At 50.4% G+C, this 14,537-nt stretch overlaps 1 protein-coding gene across 1 annotated transcript in view; it reads right to left on the bottom strand.

Annotated features, from left to right (window-relative positions):
* Positions 1–275: 275 nt before the first annotated feature.
* EFNB1 (ephrin B1) overlaps positions 276–14,537 on the bottom strand; it is a gene marked incomplete at its 5' end in the record, with an annotated part of 122,299 nt that continues 108,037 nt past the window's right edge. The window contains 2 exons of the mRNA XM_019520997.1: positions 276–6,718; positions 8,140–8,268. Coding sequence (XP_019376542.1) covers positions 6,330–6,718; positions 8,140–8,268 — 518 coding nt within the window. The remainder of the gene's footprint in view (positions 6,719–8,139; positions 8,269–14,537) is intronic.

Genomic DNA, 14,537 nt, shown 5'->3' on the forward strand with positions numbered 1-14,537 from the left:
TGCCCTGAAGAGCTCAGTCAATGGGGGGGGAGGGAACGCGACAACAATGGCAGGCAGAGGAGTATTTATGCAAATGACCATTTTTTAAATACTCGTCAAAATAAATATCAGTCTGCCCTAATGCTTACACGTTTAGCAGGCACCACCCCGAGGCATACTGCTTACTAGTCCGTTATCAATTCCCTGAGCTCACCTGTTCCCTGCCTCTTTCACAGCACCACCTGGTTTCCAAAGAGAATCTGGGGCAAGAACAAAAGCGCACGGGAGACAGCCAGTTTCCATAGGAAAAAATCTTTTATTTAACAATATATCAGGTTCCATCATGGCTCCATGGAATTCAGATTCCATATTATTGATTACTGAGGATGATATGATACTAGGTGAAAGCAGCTGTGTAAAAGGCAAAAGAATTAAAAAGAAACGTGACAAGGAACGACAAGAGAATGCATCATTTGAGTGAACCCAGCACTCTGGGCCACGGCCCAGGAACCAAACTGAAACCTAAAGGCATGGATGGAACGTGATTGGAAGTCACAAGATGATCAACCAGGGAGCGAGCTGCTGGGCCCCGCTGACACTGTGCTCAAGGGCTGGGAGAAACATACCCCCCCGCTCACAATGAGGAGAGTGAAGGAAGGGAACAAGTGTTCACGAGAAGAGGCACTCTCATTTTGGAGCCCTTCTTAAATCAAATTATCTGCTGCCTGCCAAAGAGAAGCTTGAGTGGATGGTTCTGTGTGGAGAGCCTTGGAGAAAGCATGCGCTAATGCATTAATTCCATTAATGAAGGCAAAACTTTAAACCGTCATTAGCTTTGTGCTGTGGCTGAAGAGCATTTGTATTCTCTGCATACAGGAAGTACATCAGCAGGGCAGCTAACGTACTCCCAGCACATTCATTAGCTGTCCTCCTGCATCTGACTCACAGAAACCCCAGCAATTCACAGGAGGGTCCCAGGACCTGCTACCTCAGATCTCTTACAATCGAGAGGAAGCTGCTGGCAGCATCAGGGTTAGTGTCAGGAGGGCTATTTGGGATGGAGGAGGGAAGAGGAAGGGCATGATCCAGACAGAACGCTTGGGAGATGTTAACTGCATCTCTGCCCCAACACAGGTGGGCATAAACAGCTGGGGGCTGCAGCACCACTGGTTGATCACGTGACTTGAGATTTGCTACCTAGGAAAGTGGAAGGGAAAGTGTTTTTTCTTCAGAATACTGGATCATGGGATTTAATGAGATGACCCAAATGTGCTTATGGCTGTGACGTATGGTGTTCAGGGCTCATCTGTCAGGCAGGGTGTGTCTGCATATACTTGGTATGTACACACACTCCCAAGGATGGATGCATTTTTACATCTCTGAAATGTGGGAGCATGCCACGTTACAGGGTGTCTGTGCACGCGTGCACGCTACCACAGAAACACCAGGGTCTCTTGCCCCTTTTCGTTTCAGCTTGCTAACTTCCCCTTCCACAGAGAACCAGGTACTACACAAGTGACACTCCATGGATTTGCTGTGTTGATATAATGCAGGAGTTTTGAACATTAGGAGCTGCAACTGGAGAGTAATAACCAGCTGCAAAGAGCAGAGACAAGCCTCCCCGTGGGCCTGGAGATGGTTTCCATGGGGCACATGCACATCTCCCTGCACAACCAATGATCCTTCAGCCCACTGAACCAATGAGTCCATTCAACCATGGGCTCTAGTTAGGCACAAGGGGCCTTCTCCAGCACAGGAAAAGTTTGCATTTAACTTGCACTCTTCAGTTTAAAATAAGAAGGGGTGGGAGAAGCAAAGCCACCACACTGACAAGCCCCCACGTTAAAATGTGAGGAGTCAGGCCCCCAATGCACGAGGGAGAGGCAAGGAGGTGGCTGAAAAATCATGAGGTTTAAAATTAAAGTCTGAGGTTCTGTTTATTTCTTTTTTGCCTTGGAGTCTTGGGTAACATTTACAAGCTCTTCTCCACAACCAGGAAGGCAAGAAACTCATCTATAAACTTACGATCAGATCTTCACATGAGAATGATACGACTCCAGCTCCTGGAGCAGTAGGTACAAGGAGGCTGGGGGTTGTGAGGGGGATAGCTTGGAAAGTTAGCTGTGATCAGGAAAGAGGGAAGCAGCCTGAACTGGGTCCTAAGCAACTATACTTTAATTGGAAGTAAGATCCTGCATTATATCAACGAAGCAGGGAATGCCGACCACAGCTCCAAATATTCTTGGGGGGAGCACTATGCTGCAAGCACCAGAAGAGATATTACACTCCAGGTTATACTGCCCAGCGAGGGGCTGAACACCTAGGGGACCAATCTGGGCCCCTCGGGCCAGTTTCATGCAGCAGCTCCTCCCCCAACTTCCCCATCTCTTTTGGAGAGCAGTTTTGGGACCTGGATTTTCATCCAATAATCTAGGCAGTTCACGCCTCACCCCATATACCCGATTCCCCATGGCCCCCTGGGACACATGCCCGCGCACGCGCACACACGCCCTCGAACGAGCCTCCTGACTTGGATCGTAGCATGACAATGTTTTACACCCGTTCTCGTGGTTAATTTTTTTTTTTAGTTCTCATTTGTTTTTCTAAGAAAAAGCAACCAGAAAATAATTCGGAGTTTATACAAAACGTCTTTACATTATTTCTTCCAAAAAAGACTAGTATTTACACGAACAGCAACAAAAAAACAGAACAAAAAAAACCCCTCAATTCTTTCAATGAAAAGAACAAAAGGGACACCCAGGTTTAGGGCCCAGCAAACTGAGGTGCTCAGAAAGATCGGAGCTCAGGTTTCACCCTGGCACATTATTTACAAGCGTTTCCAGCTGCCCACAGCAAAAGGAGTGAGTTGGGTGGGTCGGGGTGACTAAGCAGCACCCCATTCTCTACTGGTGGCTGGTAGTTTTGTCTTACTGCTTTGTTTCCTTCAGCAATTAAAAGCTGAGGGTTAAGGACCCCAGGAAGGGGTGGGGGTGATGGAGAGAAGACACTGCACTTGGGGACAGCAACCACACTGGAGAGCTAACATTAAAAAGGTAGAATAACTGTGTTTGCTTTTGGTATGGCATCTGGCCAGGCTCCCTGTAATTCCCTAGCCCCTCCCTTCACCCGTTCCCCCAGCCCCAGCCCCTAGCTGAGTCTCAAAACCATTGTCAGTCGCTCCTTTCCAGGCTGTGAGGTGAAACCCCCTGTAAATAAACAGCTCTTTAAACATCATCATTCCCAGACTGGGCTTTCTCCTGCGGGAGGAATCTGGATGATTGTTTCTGGGTTCCTCGCGGAAACAGGATGCTGGGGACAAGGGGGAAAATTTTTTCTTTAAGACACAACGAGAAGCTTTTTGCCATTTTAAACAGCAGACTCAGTTGCTCCTCTGCAGAGCACTGAAAACCCTGGACACCTTGGCTGACCTCCACTGAGCACGCCTCAAAGTGCACTATTGTCTAAGCCCTTTAGAAACACCTCAGCAAAACACTCTGCCCAGCCTGGCAGCTCTGCGGCACAGCATGGCATCCTGCATAGACGTCCCGATGGGGAAGGAAAGGCGCATTTGGGAGGCAGGAAAGGAGGGAGGGAGGACGGGGTGAGATCAAAAGGTGCTAAATGAAACCCCTCGATACAGCCATGTCTCAGGGTGGCAGCTGGGCGTGCGCCTGGGGTAACAATCTCCCCTTCTGCTGCGACTCACTGAGACAGCAGGGAGGGTCCTGTGATCAGATTAGCTTAAGTTTCCTGCGATTCTAAGGCTCTGGTTCACCCACTAACAAGGCAGTGATGGCTCCAGCCACTGATCTGCCCTGCCTGGAGCTGAGGCCTGGAAGGGGATGGGGGAGAGGGTGTCTTGCTGCTCCTGGCCTTGCCTGGGGTGGACCACAGCGGCTCCATTGGCCCTGAGCTCCCATTTTCCCCTAACAACCTTTGCTCCCTTTGAGCAGTGTCCCAGAAGGCCATTTTCCACAGACCAAAGCACCCCTTTTCCAACAGGACCTCATCACACCCTCCACCACACCCCATCTCTCCTGGTCCAACATCTGGACCATTGCTGCCTAGGCAGGTGGTCGGACTCAGATGATCCACTGAGGTCCCTTCTGACCTTAGCATCTATGAATCTGCCCCCTGGAAAGGAGGTCTTTGTGCCAGAGAGAGAAGGCACTAGGCCAAGAGACCCCCATCATGAGAACAGGCCAGCTGCTGGGGCATGTGCTCCCCACTTTGTTCTGTGCTTTTTATGCCTTCTCTTTCACTGAGCTTTCCCACAGCAGGGGCCAAATCTGCCCTTCTGCCTGCAGCTCTCTCTGTGCTCTCTTCACCAAACTTTGCCCACCTTCCCCCCAACTCTCTGCCCTGCATTGCACTTCCAATATTTGGGGCCTCAGCAAATCTAAGGAGCTGAGCTCACACCACACATATGTATGGGAAAGGCTGAGGGAAGGGAAGGGCCCAGCACAGCATCCAGGGAGACTGACATGGGAGCTCCTGCATTGTGCCATGGCCTAAGCACTCCAAGCTCCCACGCCCCATCCACAGGTTGGTGGAGCATCAAGTGGCAATATGAGAGTCTCCACTCAAGCCTGACAGTCACTAGGGAAACCAGAGAAGACAATGTGCAAGAGTTCTGGAATTAAAATGCCAATGGAAAAAAAAAGGCCCAGCTTCCTTCTGTAGCAAAACTGAGATGAGCGAGGGCAGATCGGGGTCTAGATGACCTCTGGAGAAGAGTAGTGGTATGGGGAGCTTTCTCCCAACTCCAGTCTATCCCAGCCAAGGCCCAGAAACAAAGCCCAACTGCACTAGCCACCTAATAGCTGCTCCCTCTTCCATGCAGATAGTTTGCTCTCCCTTCTGTTCTCCTGCTCCCCAACCCCTTGTTCTAGGCTCCTGAGCACATGTTAAGTAACAACTTCAGGCCCGTTTTCCTCTTCTCCCTCCCAAATGGAAGGACCGTGGCCTGAACCCAAGGACCCAACCCACTTTACAGTATGCTCAAATGATGGATCCAGGGATGAAACCTATGCCTAAGGTCTTGGATATTCCCTCCCGTCTCACCTCAGCACAGTCCTAGATGCAGCCTGAGACGGGCAACCAGTGCCATCCTACTACCACCTATGACTGGGATCATCTGACCCCAGCCCTCTTTCCTGCCTAGGCAGGGGGTTGAACTCAATGATCTGTTGAGGTCCCTTCCAACCCTAGCATCTATGAATCTACCTTCCCCTTGCTTTTGAAGAAACCGGCCCGGCCACTCTCCATCCTAGGAAATGAGATCAGGCGGGGTGCACATTGGGGAGAAGACGCACCTTTTCTAGGGGGGAGAGGGTTCACAAGAGTCACCATGTGGTGAAAGGATAGGAGGCTGCTGGCTCTGTGTGGGGGAGGCAGAGCCCTCTCACACATACTGACCGTTCAAGACATACATTTTTTTTCTTTTCTTTTTTTTTTTAAAAAGAGACTAAAACAAGAGTCAACGGCTACGAACTGTGAACACAAAAAGTTTAGGATGGCAACGACAGCAGAAGGCATGAGTCCGTGTCCTGTGGCCAGGCGGCCCCACCACAGCAGGTGGGGCAGAGGGGGAGGGGAGTGTGCCAGATGGCTGAGGGTGGCGGCTCAGAGTCCCACCAAGAATTCACAAAAATAAAAACGTTACAAAAATTAAAATAATAATAATAATAATAAGTCGGGTTTGTCAGCTTCCTCCCTGCACGGTCTCTGCATCCTTGCTGTGCCTGGGCAAAGGCTGCCTCCCCAAGCTGCTCCTTTCCAAGCTGAGTAGGAGGCTCTTTTCTGTGGCCCCCAAGTTCATCCGACTTCCCAGAACCATTTTGGACCAAAGCCACCCAGGGCACAGCCCCCAAACACAAGATTATTCAATTGTAATAAAATATAGATGAGGAAGCTGAAAGGCAAAATCCCAAAAAACAAAGTGGGAGTGGAGTCTTCTGGTGTCACCAGTGGTGTCCGAGAGTGAGGAAAGGCACGAAGCCCACGCACGCTGGGTGCTGCACGCGCTAGGGCCGCATCACGGCCGGATGGGTAACAGAGCCAGGATGCAGTCTGAAGCAGCAGAGGAGGATGCTAAAGGCTCACCCTCAAGTCTCGGGATTACAAAAGCTGAGAACTACAAAACTAAATACAAAGGGAGAACAGAGAGAGCGTGCGAGCGAGTGATCCACTATCTGGTGCGAGACCCTTGCGCTCCCCTTGTCTTGCCATGGGATTCAATTCACTTCTTCCCTCACGGAGCGAGCACACTGGTGGGGAGCGCCAGCAGCTGCCCCCAGGGCCCTCAGCTCTCTAGTGCTCTTGCATTGGTGGGTAGCTGAGGCTGCTCCTCAGACCTTGTAGTAGATGTTGGCTGGGCTCTGGGGGGGCATCTCCTGGACGATGTAGACGGGGTGCCCATAGTCCCCGCTCACCTTCTCGTAGTGAGGGCAGTAGTTGTTTTCTGTAGTCCGTAAGGGGATGATGATATCGCTGGGTTCTGAGCCTGCATTACCGCTGCACTTTGGGCTGGCCAAGGTACTGAGTGACAAAGCCGCTGCCCGCTGCTGGGTGTGCTTCCGGTGCCGCTTGCGAATCTTGATCAGGAGGACAACGAGGAAGATGATGATGAGGATGAAGATAACACAGCCAGCACCGATGGCAGCAAATACTGCTACCCTGGAGCTGAAGAATCCATCACTGGGACCTTGAGTTTCCTTGCCATCCTGGTTAACAGAACCTGGGATGAGGGAAGGGGGAAAGAAAAACAGTTGTTAAATTTATTTTGTGGAGCTCAAATCCCATCATCCCATGGGCTCAGGGGACTCACAGTTCTCCCTTCAAAGTGCATGTTCCCCCATTGAAGAAGGAAAACCAGCATGCAGAGGGGAAGGGGTTCTTCAGCCCCTCTGGCAGCATTGGGGAAAGGAGGGTCTGTCCTAGGGATTATGGCTCAAGGATCAATGTAGGGGCCTGGTATCCATACCACTCCCAAATTCTGATGTGCCAAGCAGCTGGCAACCCCTGCAAGCCATTCCTCCAGGGTCCCTTCTGCAGCATCGGCATCCTCACTGCCTCAAGCTGATTGTCAGCTTGCTCTGGATGAGCTGGGCTGCTAAGATGGTATGGGCAGCAATCTGATTAGTGGGAGCATCTGAGCCACCAACTCCAGATAGCTAGACAGATAGATACTCTGCAGGTAAACCTACATACACCTGCTGAGGTGTCTACACTATCCCACCCACCCCTTTGCATATGCTGGACTCCCCACCCAATGATCCCATATCCCTTTGGTCCCTTTCAGTATGACAACATCTGGGAGGAATCCTGGATACTCACAAACAAGATCTCACAGCTCATCCTATCCTCACCTCGATGTTGTGCTTTATCCTCTCACAGCCCCTGACTGGACTGGAGACAGAAAATTGTTCCTATCCAGTCTATAATCAGAACAAACCCCAGGGGTGCCTGCTCCCCCTCAGCAGACTCGAGTGCTCTAATGGAAGTGGGTTCTGAAGCCTGTGCAGACCTGCCATATCCTGTTACTGACCCCCACCTCTCTCTGACCCCAGGCCAAGGCTGCCCCAGGCCCCTGAGGGGAGGCTGTTTGGCCTGTCTGTATCAGAGGTGGAGAAATGGAGCAGCTTTTTCCCACTTCATCTGATTTTGCTTCTCCCTCTCAGCAGGGTCAGGAACTCAGGAAACCACCTTCAAAGAGCTCTCACATAGGTTCAGCTTAAACATCCCAGCATTCTCCATCTCCCAAGCCCTCTACTCTGCTTCAGTAAACAGAAGAGAAACTAAAAGGGCAGAAAAGCCACACTCCTCCTCCTAGGATACTGCCAAAGGCACTGAGAAACTGAACAGGGCTCTGGGAGCTTCTGTCCACAGTCCAGCTCCAGAGGTTGAGCAGTGACTTCAGGAAATGGAGAGTGAGTGATTCCTGGCTGGTGAAGTTTGCAGGAGGCTCTTACAGAGACCCGACAAATACTGGATCCAAGTCCCTGACCTTAAAGCAGGGTCCCTTGAAGGCTTTGCCAAAAGAGCAAGACTCCCTTCTGTTCTATCTATAGCAGATCTAGTACAACACCTCTCTGGCTCTGTGAGCATAGTTATTCTGGAGTTAGTCCTCCCCTTCCCTAGCTTGCTCTGAACAATTACCTGGCTTCCCAGGTTCTTCTATCACAGGGACCTTGTTGCGTGGACTCTGTGTGACAACTTTCATCGTGTTGTCCGATTCCTTGCTGGGCCGACTGGTTGTCAGCTGCTCTGGGATCACAGCATTCGGATCTGTGAAAGGGAAGGAGAAGCTAGATGAGAAATCTAAGTCTGGACCCTGAATTAAAACATTGAGGGCAGCCACTCTTTCCCCAGCACTTACTGCTTTGAACTGCACCTTCCCCCTGGCACTGACGACCCATGCCCAACACTGTCTGCAAAGGTGCTGCAGCACTATGTGCTCCCCACAGCTGTGGGGCAGCTCCCAGCATTTGTACAAGTGTGCTGGAGTTGGGATCAGCACTGCACCTGCATTGGCAGGGAGAGGGACAGGCGGTAGATGGGTGCTGTGACACTGGCCCATCTCCCTACCCCTTCAGGGCACCTTTTTAATATGTTCCCTGATTCTCATGCTCCCCAGCTCCAGAGTGCCATGTGTAAGGCTGACCAGAGAAAGACAGCGGGAACCTGAATGATACAAGACCTCTCTCTCCTTCCAACGAGCAGGGGCTGAGAGCCTGCCCCAGAGCCTTGCCTTTTCTCCTTCTCTCCTACCAACAAGCTAGGAGCCAGGTACAGGTTCCAATTTCAATATGGTATTCACAGCAATTCCCTCTAATTAGAGGATGTGTGATGGTTACGAGGTTACGCCCCATATTTGACATAGTCATTCGGAGTCCCTGTGGTTTCCTCCACATAACCCCGCATGCAGGGAATGCTTCCCTGAATTAATCGGTAAGGCCACTACTGTTTCCTCCACAAGCCTCGCCTCTAATGCAACACCCGCTGACAACTGCTGAACTGCACATTAAGGAAAGAGATTTGATTTAAAACTACGATAATTCAGTGCCCCATCAGGACCACAGCCAAGCTGTACATGTCACTAACCTGTGTGACCACATGATCCTATCTCCTCCCCCATCACTTGTCATTCAAGAGTTGATCTTCTCTTAAATTACTGTGCAAGCTCAGAGACAACAACTCTGTCTTCCCTTGTGTGTACTACAATGGGGCTCTGATCCTGACTGGGGTTATTTGGTACTACCACAGTATGGATTAGAAAATGGTATCCCATGAACAGACAGGGTGGGAGGCTTCCCATGCTGCTTCTTCCTCACTACATTACATGCTTGAAGGGAGGACTCCCAGCCCAACTGTGTTTTCTGAGAGCAAGCACTCAGCCTGGTTTGTTTTTAATGGAGGATACTAGCAGAACAGCTGCAAGCATTTCTCCTGAACTCAGCCTGCAAGCCCTCTCCTCCTGGGGTGCAACCGCAAGCCACTGGATGTCCTGCAAAGTCCCAGCTTCAAGAAGCCAGCCCAGTTATACGAATCTGAGGGGTCAGCAAATGGATGCTGAGGGAAACAGCACAGAGCTCTTTGGGAAGAGACAGAACAAGGGAGGGTGCATAGAGCAGAGAGTGAGCTTTTCATGAGCTACTGCCAGAAATGGAGGCTTTTCATTTGAAGTGCAGCCTGCAGCCACCTTCATTTCACATATCCTACATTTGAACAGCATGCTGCAAGACATAACAATAGTAGAAAGCACAACCCCTGTCCTGAGGAGCTTAGACTGTGTGGAGAATGGCAGACAAAGCTAGGGGAATGCCAGGCAATGGGAGGAAGAAGCACAGTGCTGAAATCGGATTGTAGGGCTGCTGTGATGACATGGGGAGTGCCAAGGCAGCTCTGGCATTTAGTGCCACTGATTTTGAGTAGCATTCAGTCTAAAGATCAGCATTTGAGGGACCATGACTAAAATGCAAGGTTTGAAGGAGGACAGGGAGGTTGTGCAACCTCAGCATAGGAGGCAGAACTGGAGTAGACACAAAGGCACTTCTTTCACAGGGAAATGGGATCAATGGAGTGCAGGTTCTGAACAGAAAGCCAGCAGGAGATGACCAATGACAATCTCAGGTGAGAGCTGAGCTGTGCACACAAGAACAAGGCAACTGTACTCAATGGGGAGGCAGTAGTAGAAGTATGAGAGCTGTAGACATCACAGGCAACATTCCTGTAATGTTCCACTGTAGGTCAAAGGCTCATGCGCTTTTGCACTACATTACTGAATGTCCAGTCTCTGTGAGGAGTGACCCTCATGTCGGTGACAAGGGTCGCATACTTCAGAGGCAGCCTCCCTGCTTCAAGCTTGTTACCTTAATGGCACGTGGAAACATTATGAGACTATATGTCTGATGGAGCTGTCCAAGTTGTGCTGAGACCTTAAAGTACGGTTCCAGAGCACTGAGGCCCAACAGCTTCCCCTCATTGGTTGCACTAAAGTTGTTGCATTTTCCAGTGGGAAGACTTTGCTTTTTCTTTCTTATTCCTTTAGGATGCAACCTACTTTTTATTTATCCAAGCAATTGCCCAAAGCTGGATTGTTTTGGCTGCATCTTGCAGCCAGGAAGGGAGCCCTTCCACCGCCAGCACAGTCTAGCTGTGAAGAGCACCACACTTGTGAGTTACGTGCAAAAAGGAACCAGTTGTGGTTACTACTGGGAGAATACACCAGACCCACCGTCCATTACCCTGAGCACATTTGCTTTTCACTGACCAACAATGCAAGGTGTTCCCTATGGTAGTATGGAAATGTCACAGAACAGGAAGGCAACTACCAGGGCAGAATGAGATGGCTTACTTGGGGCCAGTCCTATTCAGCAAGTGCTTGGTCTGTTAAGCATCAGTGGAGACTGGCATACAGGCAAGCCAGCTTCACCCCAGTTGCCTGGTGGCAGCTGTACCCCCCCCCACCCTTCTTTCCTGGCCCTCTATTCTGTTTGTACAACTTAAAGCGACCATTGTAAAGGCAGGGGAAGACACCAACACACTTCCTCTGCTCCCCAGCTGTGACTCTGCAAACAAGCAGACCAAATTCAGGTGTGGGAGATGCCCAAATGTTAGAAACCAACAGCAGCCTCAGAGATAAGCAATTCCTGTCACCATATCCTCAGGTCTGGGAAATGTGACATGTGCAGAAGGGGAAAGCGGCCACCCCACAAAAGTGACTGAAATGGCAACATCAAAGCCAAGTCCTCTCCTCAAAGGAGCATTAACATCACAGGCAACAGAACCACAGCAACCAGAAACAGAACAAAACCCGTGGACCTAACAAGTCCTCTGCTACCCTTACCAGTCTACTGCTGTTCACTTCCACCTATGTTTCAATTAAGTGTGTGAGCTCTCTGAGACAGGGGACAATAGCTGTGATCAAGAGCTGACTTTATGGGTGGGATGGGGTGGAAGCAATGAGAGGCCACATGGAAAGAGTACAGCAACACTGCAAGTCTGGAGCATTTCAATACTGGGAAAAGAAGCATTGTCTCTTTGGTGGTTGTTCAGGAAGTTCCTCCTTTACTCCAGTACTGGGCCTGGGGAAATTTCTAGCAAGGGCAGCTAAGGGAATGCAAAGGGAATTGCATCTTCCACGGCTGCCCCGCTATTCCTCTAGTTTATGATAAATATTGGCCCCAACAGAGCAAAACAAACTAATAAAAAGCAGCCACCCTGGGCTCAGCAGCTAGGGAGGTGGCTGAAGTCCAGCCTGCAGCAGCCCTGGAGGCCAGAACTCCACAGCCTGGGGACAGGAAGCTTTTGGAGAGCTCTGCCCATCAGAAAAAATTACCCGCAGTGTACAATTAAAGGACTAAGACAGGTTGTGGCTGCACTACAGCTCCAAGCTCTGGGGGCATTTCCAAAGGAAGCATCAGATGTCATGAAGAATTCAGCACCTAGGCCTTGTTCCCACAGCTGCCCCCTTCCTGAGCCGGAGCCATGACCACTTGCAGAATCCCAGAGTGCACTGGGAAAGGTCAGGGAAAGTCAGAGGCTGGCACCTCCTGGAATGGGGTTGCAGCTCTAGAAGTGCCTTTTGCTCGAAGCAGTAATTACATCATTTCCACAGTATCACAGCACAGAAGGTGAAGTTTGTTTGTACAAATGGAGAAATGACTCCCCCACCCGTCTCATAGGAAGGGTCCAGGAGGACCACAAAATGACAGACTGACAGCATCTACAGAGCAAGAAGGGGGCTGCTCAAAGGAGAGCTAATTGAGAGCAGGGCTCTGAGAGGAACAGCCTATGATGAGGGTCCCCAATACATGCATTTTTTTGTAAAATATGATGTACAGCCCATTTTGTGAATGCTCCAGGATGTGGAATCCCTTGCGTAGACAGGTGCAGTGTTACTATTAACTCGGGGAGAGGTGAAGGTACCTTAATGTCAGAGGCCTGAGCTGCCAAGGTTTGGGCTGTATCTGCTGTCTGTAGCACATGGATGCCTGGAGGAGGCCCTGCATAAAGCTACAGCTCTAGAGTGCAGTATTTACCCCAGGCAACCTGGTTTATAGGATCTGTAATCCCCAGTGCCTGCAAGGAGTTCCTTTTATGCAACACGGGAGCGTTTCTTAGACTACTGACAAGCTGCCTGCGTCTCTTCCAAGAAGTTCCTGGTTCATGTTATTATGGGGGAAAGCACCTGATCCTGAGCTCTCCCGTTGTACTTGGCCTTGGTGAGGCCACAGCTGGAGTACTGCGTCCAGTTTTGGGCTCCACAATTCAAAAAGGATGTGGAGAAGCTTGAGAGAGTGCAGAGGAGAGCCCTGTGCATGATCAGAGGTCAGGATAACAGATCTTATGATGAAAGGCTGAGAGCCATGGGACTCTTTACCCTTGAAAAGTGCAGGCTCAGGGGTGATCTGGTGGCCACCTATAAGTTTATTAGGGGTGTTCACCAGGATCTGGGGGAACGTCTGTTCACCAGAGTGCCCCAAGGAATAACAAGGTCGAATGGTCACAAGCTCCTCTGCGACCGTTTCAGGCTGGACATAAGGAAGAACTCCAAGGTTTGGAATAGACTGCCGCCAGAGGTGGTTCAAGCACCCACTTTGAACGCCTTCAAGACACTTTTGGATGTTTATCTTGCCAGGATCCTATGATCCCTGCTGACTTCCTGCCCCTGGACAGGGGGCTGGACTCGATGATCCTCCGGGGTCCCTTCCAGCCTGAATGTTTATGAAATTTAAATCTATGAAATCTATAAGCAGGAGGGTAAAAAGGAGGAAGAAGTCTTTTGGACTTTCTCAGAAAGTTCTGCACCTATTTCAAATTGGAAGTATTCAGACTTGAGTATAGCATCTGCTTCACAGACTGGACATTTTGCCAAGAATAGTTCAGATCAGCACTGGTCACAGATCTGCAGCTATTCCTAGGGTGACTGGAAGCACAAATCCAGGCTTGTTAAACCAGTAGTGGGCAAGATGGCACCCTCTGATGTACTGCATGGAGGAAGGCCAAGGACTCAGCTGGGCCCATCTGCAGACCATGGAAGCGTCAATCATCTCCATAGTCCACTGATTTCGTAGGCACGGCTAGTTTCTGGCCCAGTCCTCAAACCAAGTTGGGGATGAATAGATGCATTCAGCATGATGAGAACAAGGTGCAATGAGAACAGGGGCTCTGGGAAGTCCCCTGCCACGGGGTCCATGTAGCCTACCTATTAGGTATTAGTCCCCCCTTCCTCTCCCATTCCCTTCCTCCTCACTCCTTTCTCCATCTCTCCCTCCCCCCTGCCCTGCCACCTTCTGGTTTTTGCTGTGGCATGGCAGGGCTTCCCTGCTGGACTCCAACCAACGTCAAACAGTAACTGGTAAGCTAGAACTGGTTATCATTGAGCTGATCGGTTAAGCCAGGGGTTCTCAAACTTTTTGGATCAGTGTACCCCTGGCAGCTCAATGCAGAGCTGGGGGGAGGGAAGGGAGAACGCAGCCAAATGCAGAGTGGCAGCAGACGCCACATATGAGCTTCCCCCACCCCCTGCGTCCAGCCAAAAAGGCACCGCCTGCGCAGCAGCATGGGATGGTCCGTGGAGGTGCTCTGTCCCCACCCGTCCACGCATACCCCCTAGGGCCTTCTCAAGTTCCCCTGGGAGTACGCATACCCCCAGTTGACAACCCCTGGGTTAAGCAATTAATCATTTAACCATTCATATTCCTAATGGAGCCTGCAGTGGAAAGAAGGGGCTTTTATACAAAGTTGTTCAGACACCAACAGCATCAGCACCAAAGTTAATACTGAGGCAGTTTGACAGTAAGTTCAAACTCAGTGTAACTTTGTTTGTCAAGATGGTCCCGTTGTGGGAAAGCTTAAAATGGAAGCTCAATAATGGGGAGGGGGGAGGGAAAGCAGCTCTGCAGAAAAGGACCTGGGGGGACAGGGGACAAGAAGATGGAGATGAGCCAGTGCTGTGCCCTTGTTGCCAAGAAGGCTAATGGCATGATGGGCTCTAGGAGCACAGCAAGCAGATTGAGAAAAGTGATTTTCTCCCTCTGTTCTGCACTAGT

This window comes from Gavialis gangeticus, unplaced genomic scaffold (assembly GCF_001723915.1).
Source record: "Gavialis gangeticus isolate Ggan-Ray unplaced genomic scaffold, GavGan_comp1, whole genome shotgun sequence".
NCBI classification, from domain to species: Eukaryota; Metazoa; Chordata; order Crocodylia; family Gavialidae; genus Gavialis; species Gavialis gangeticus.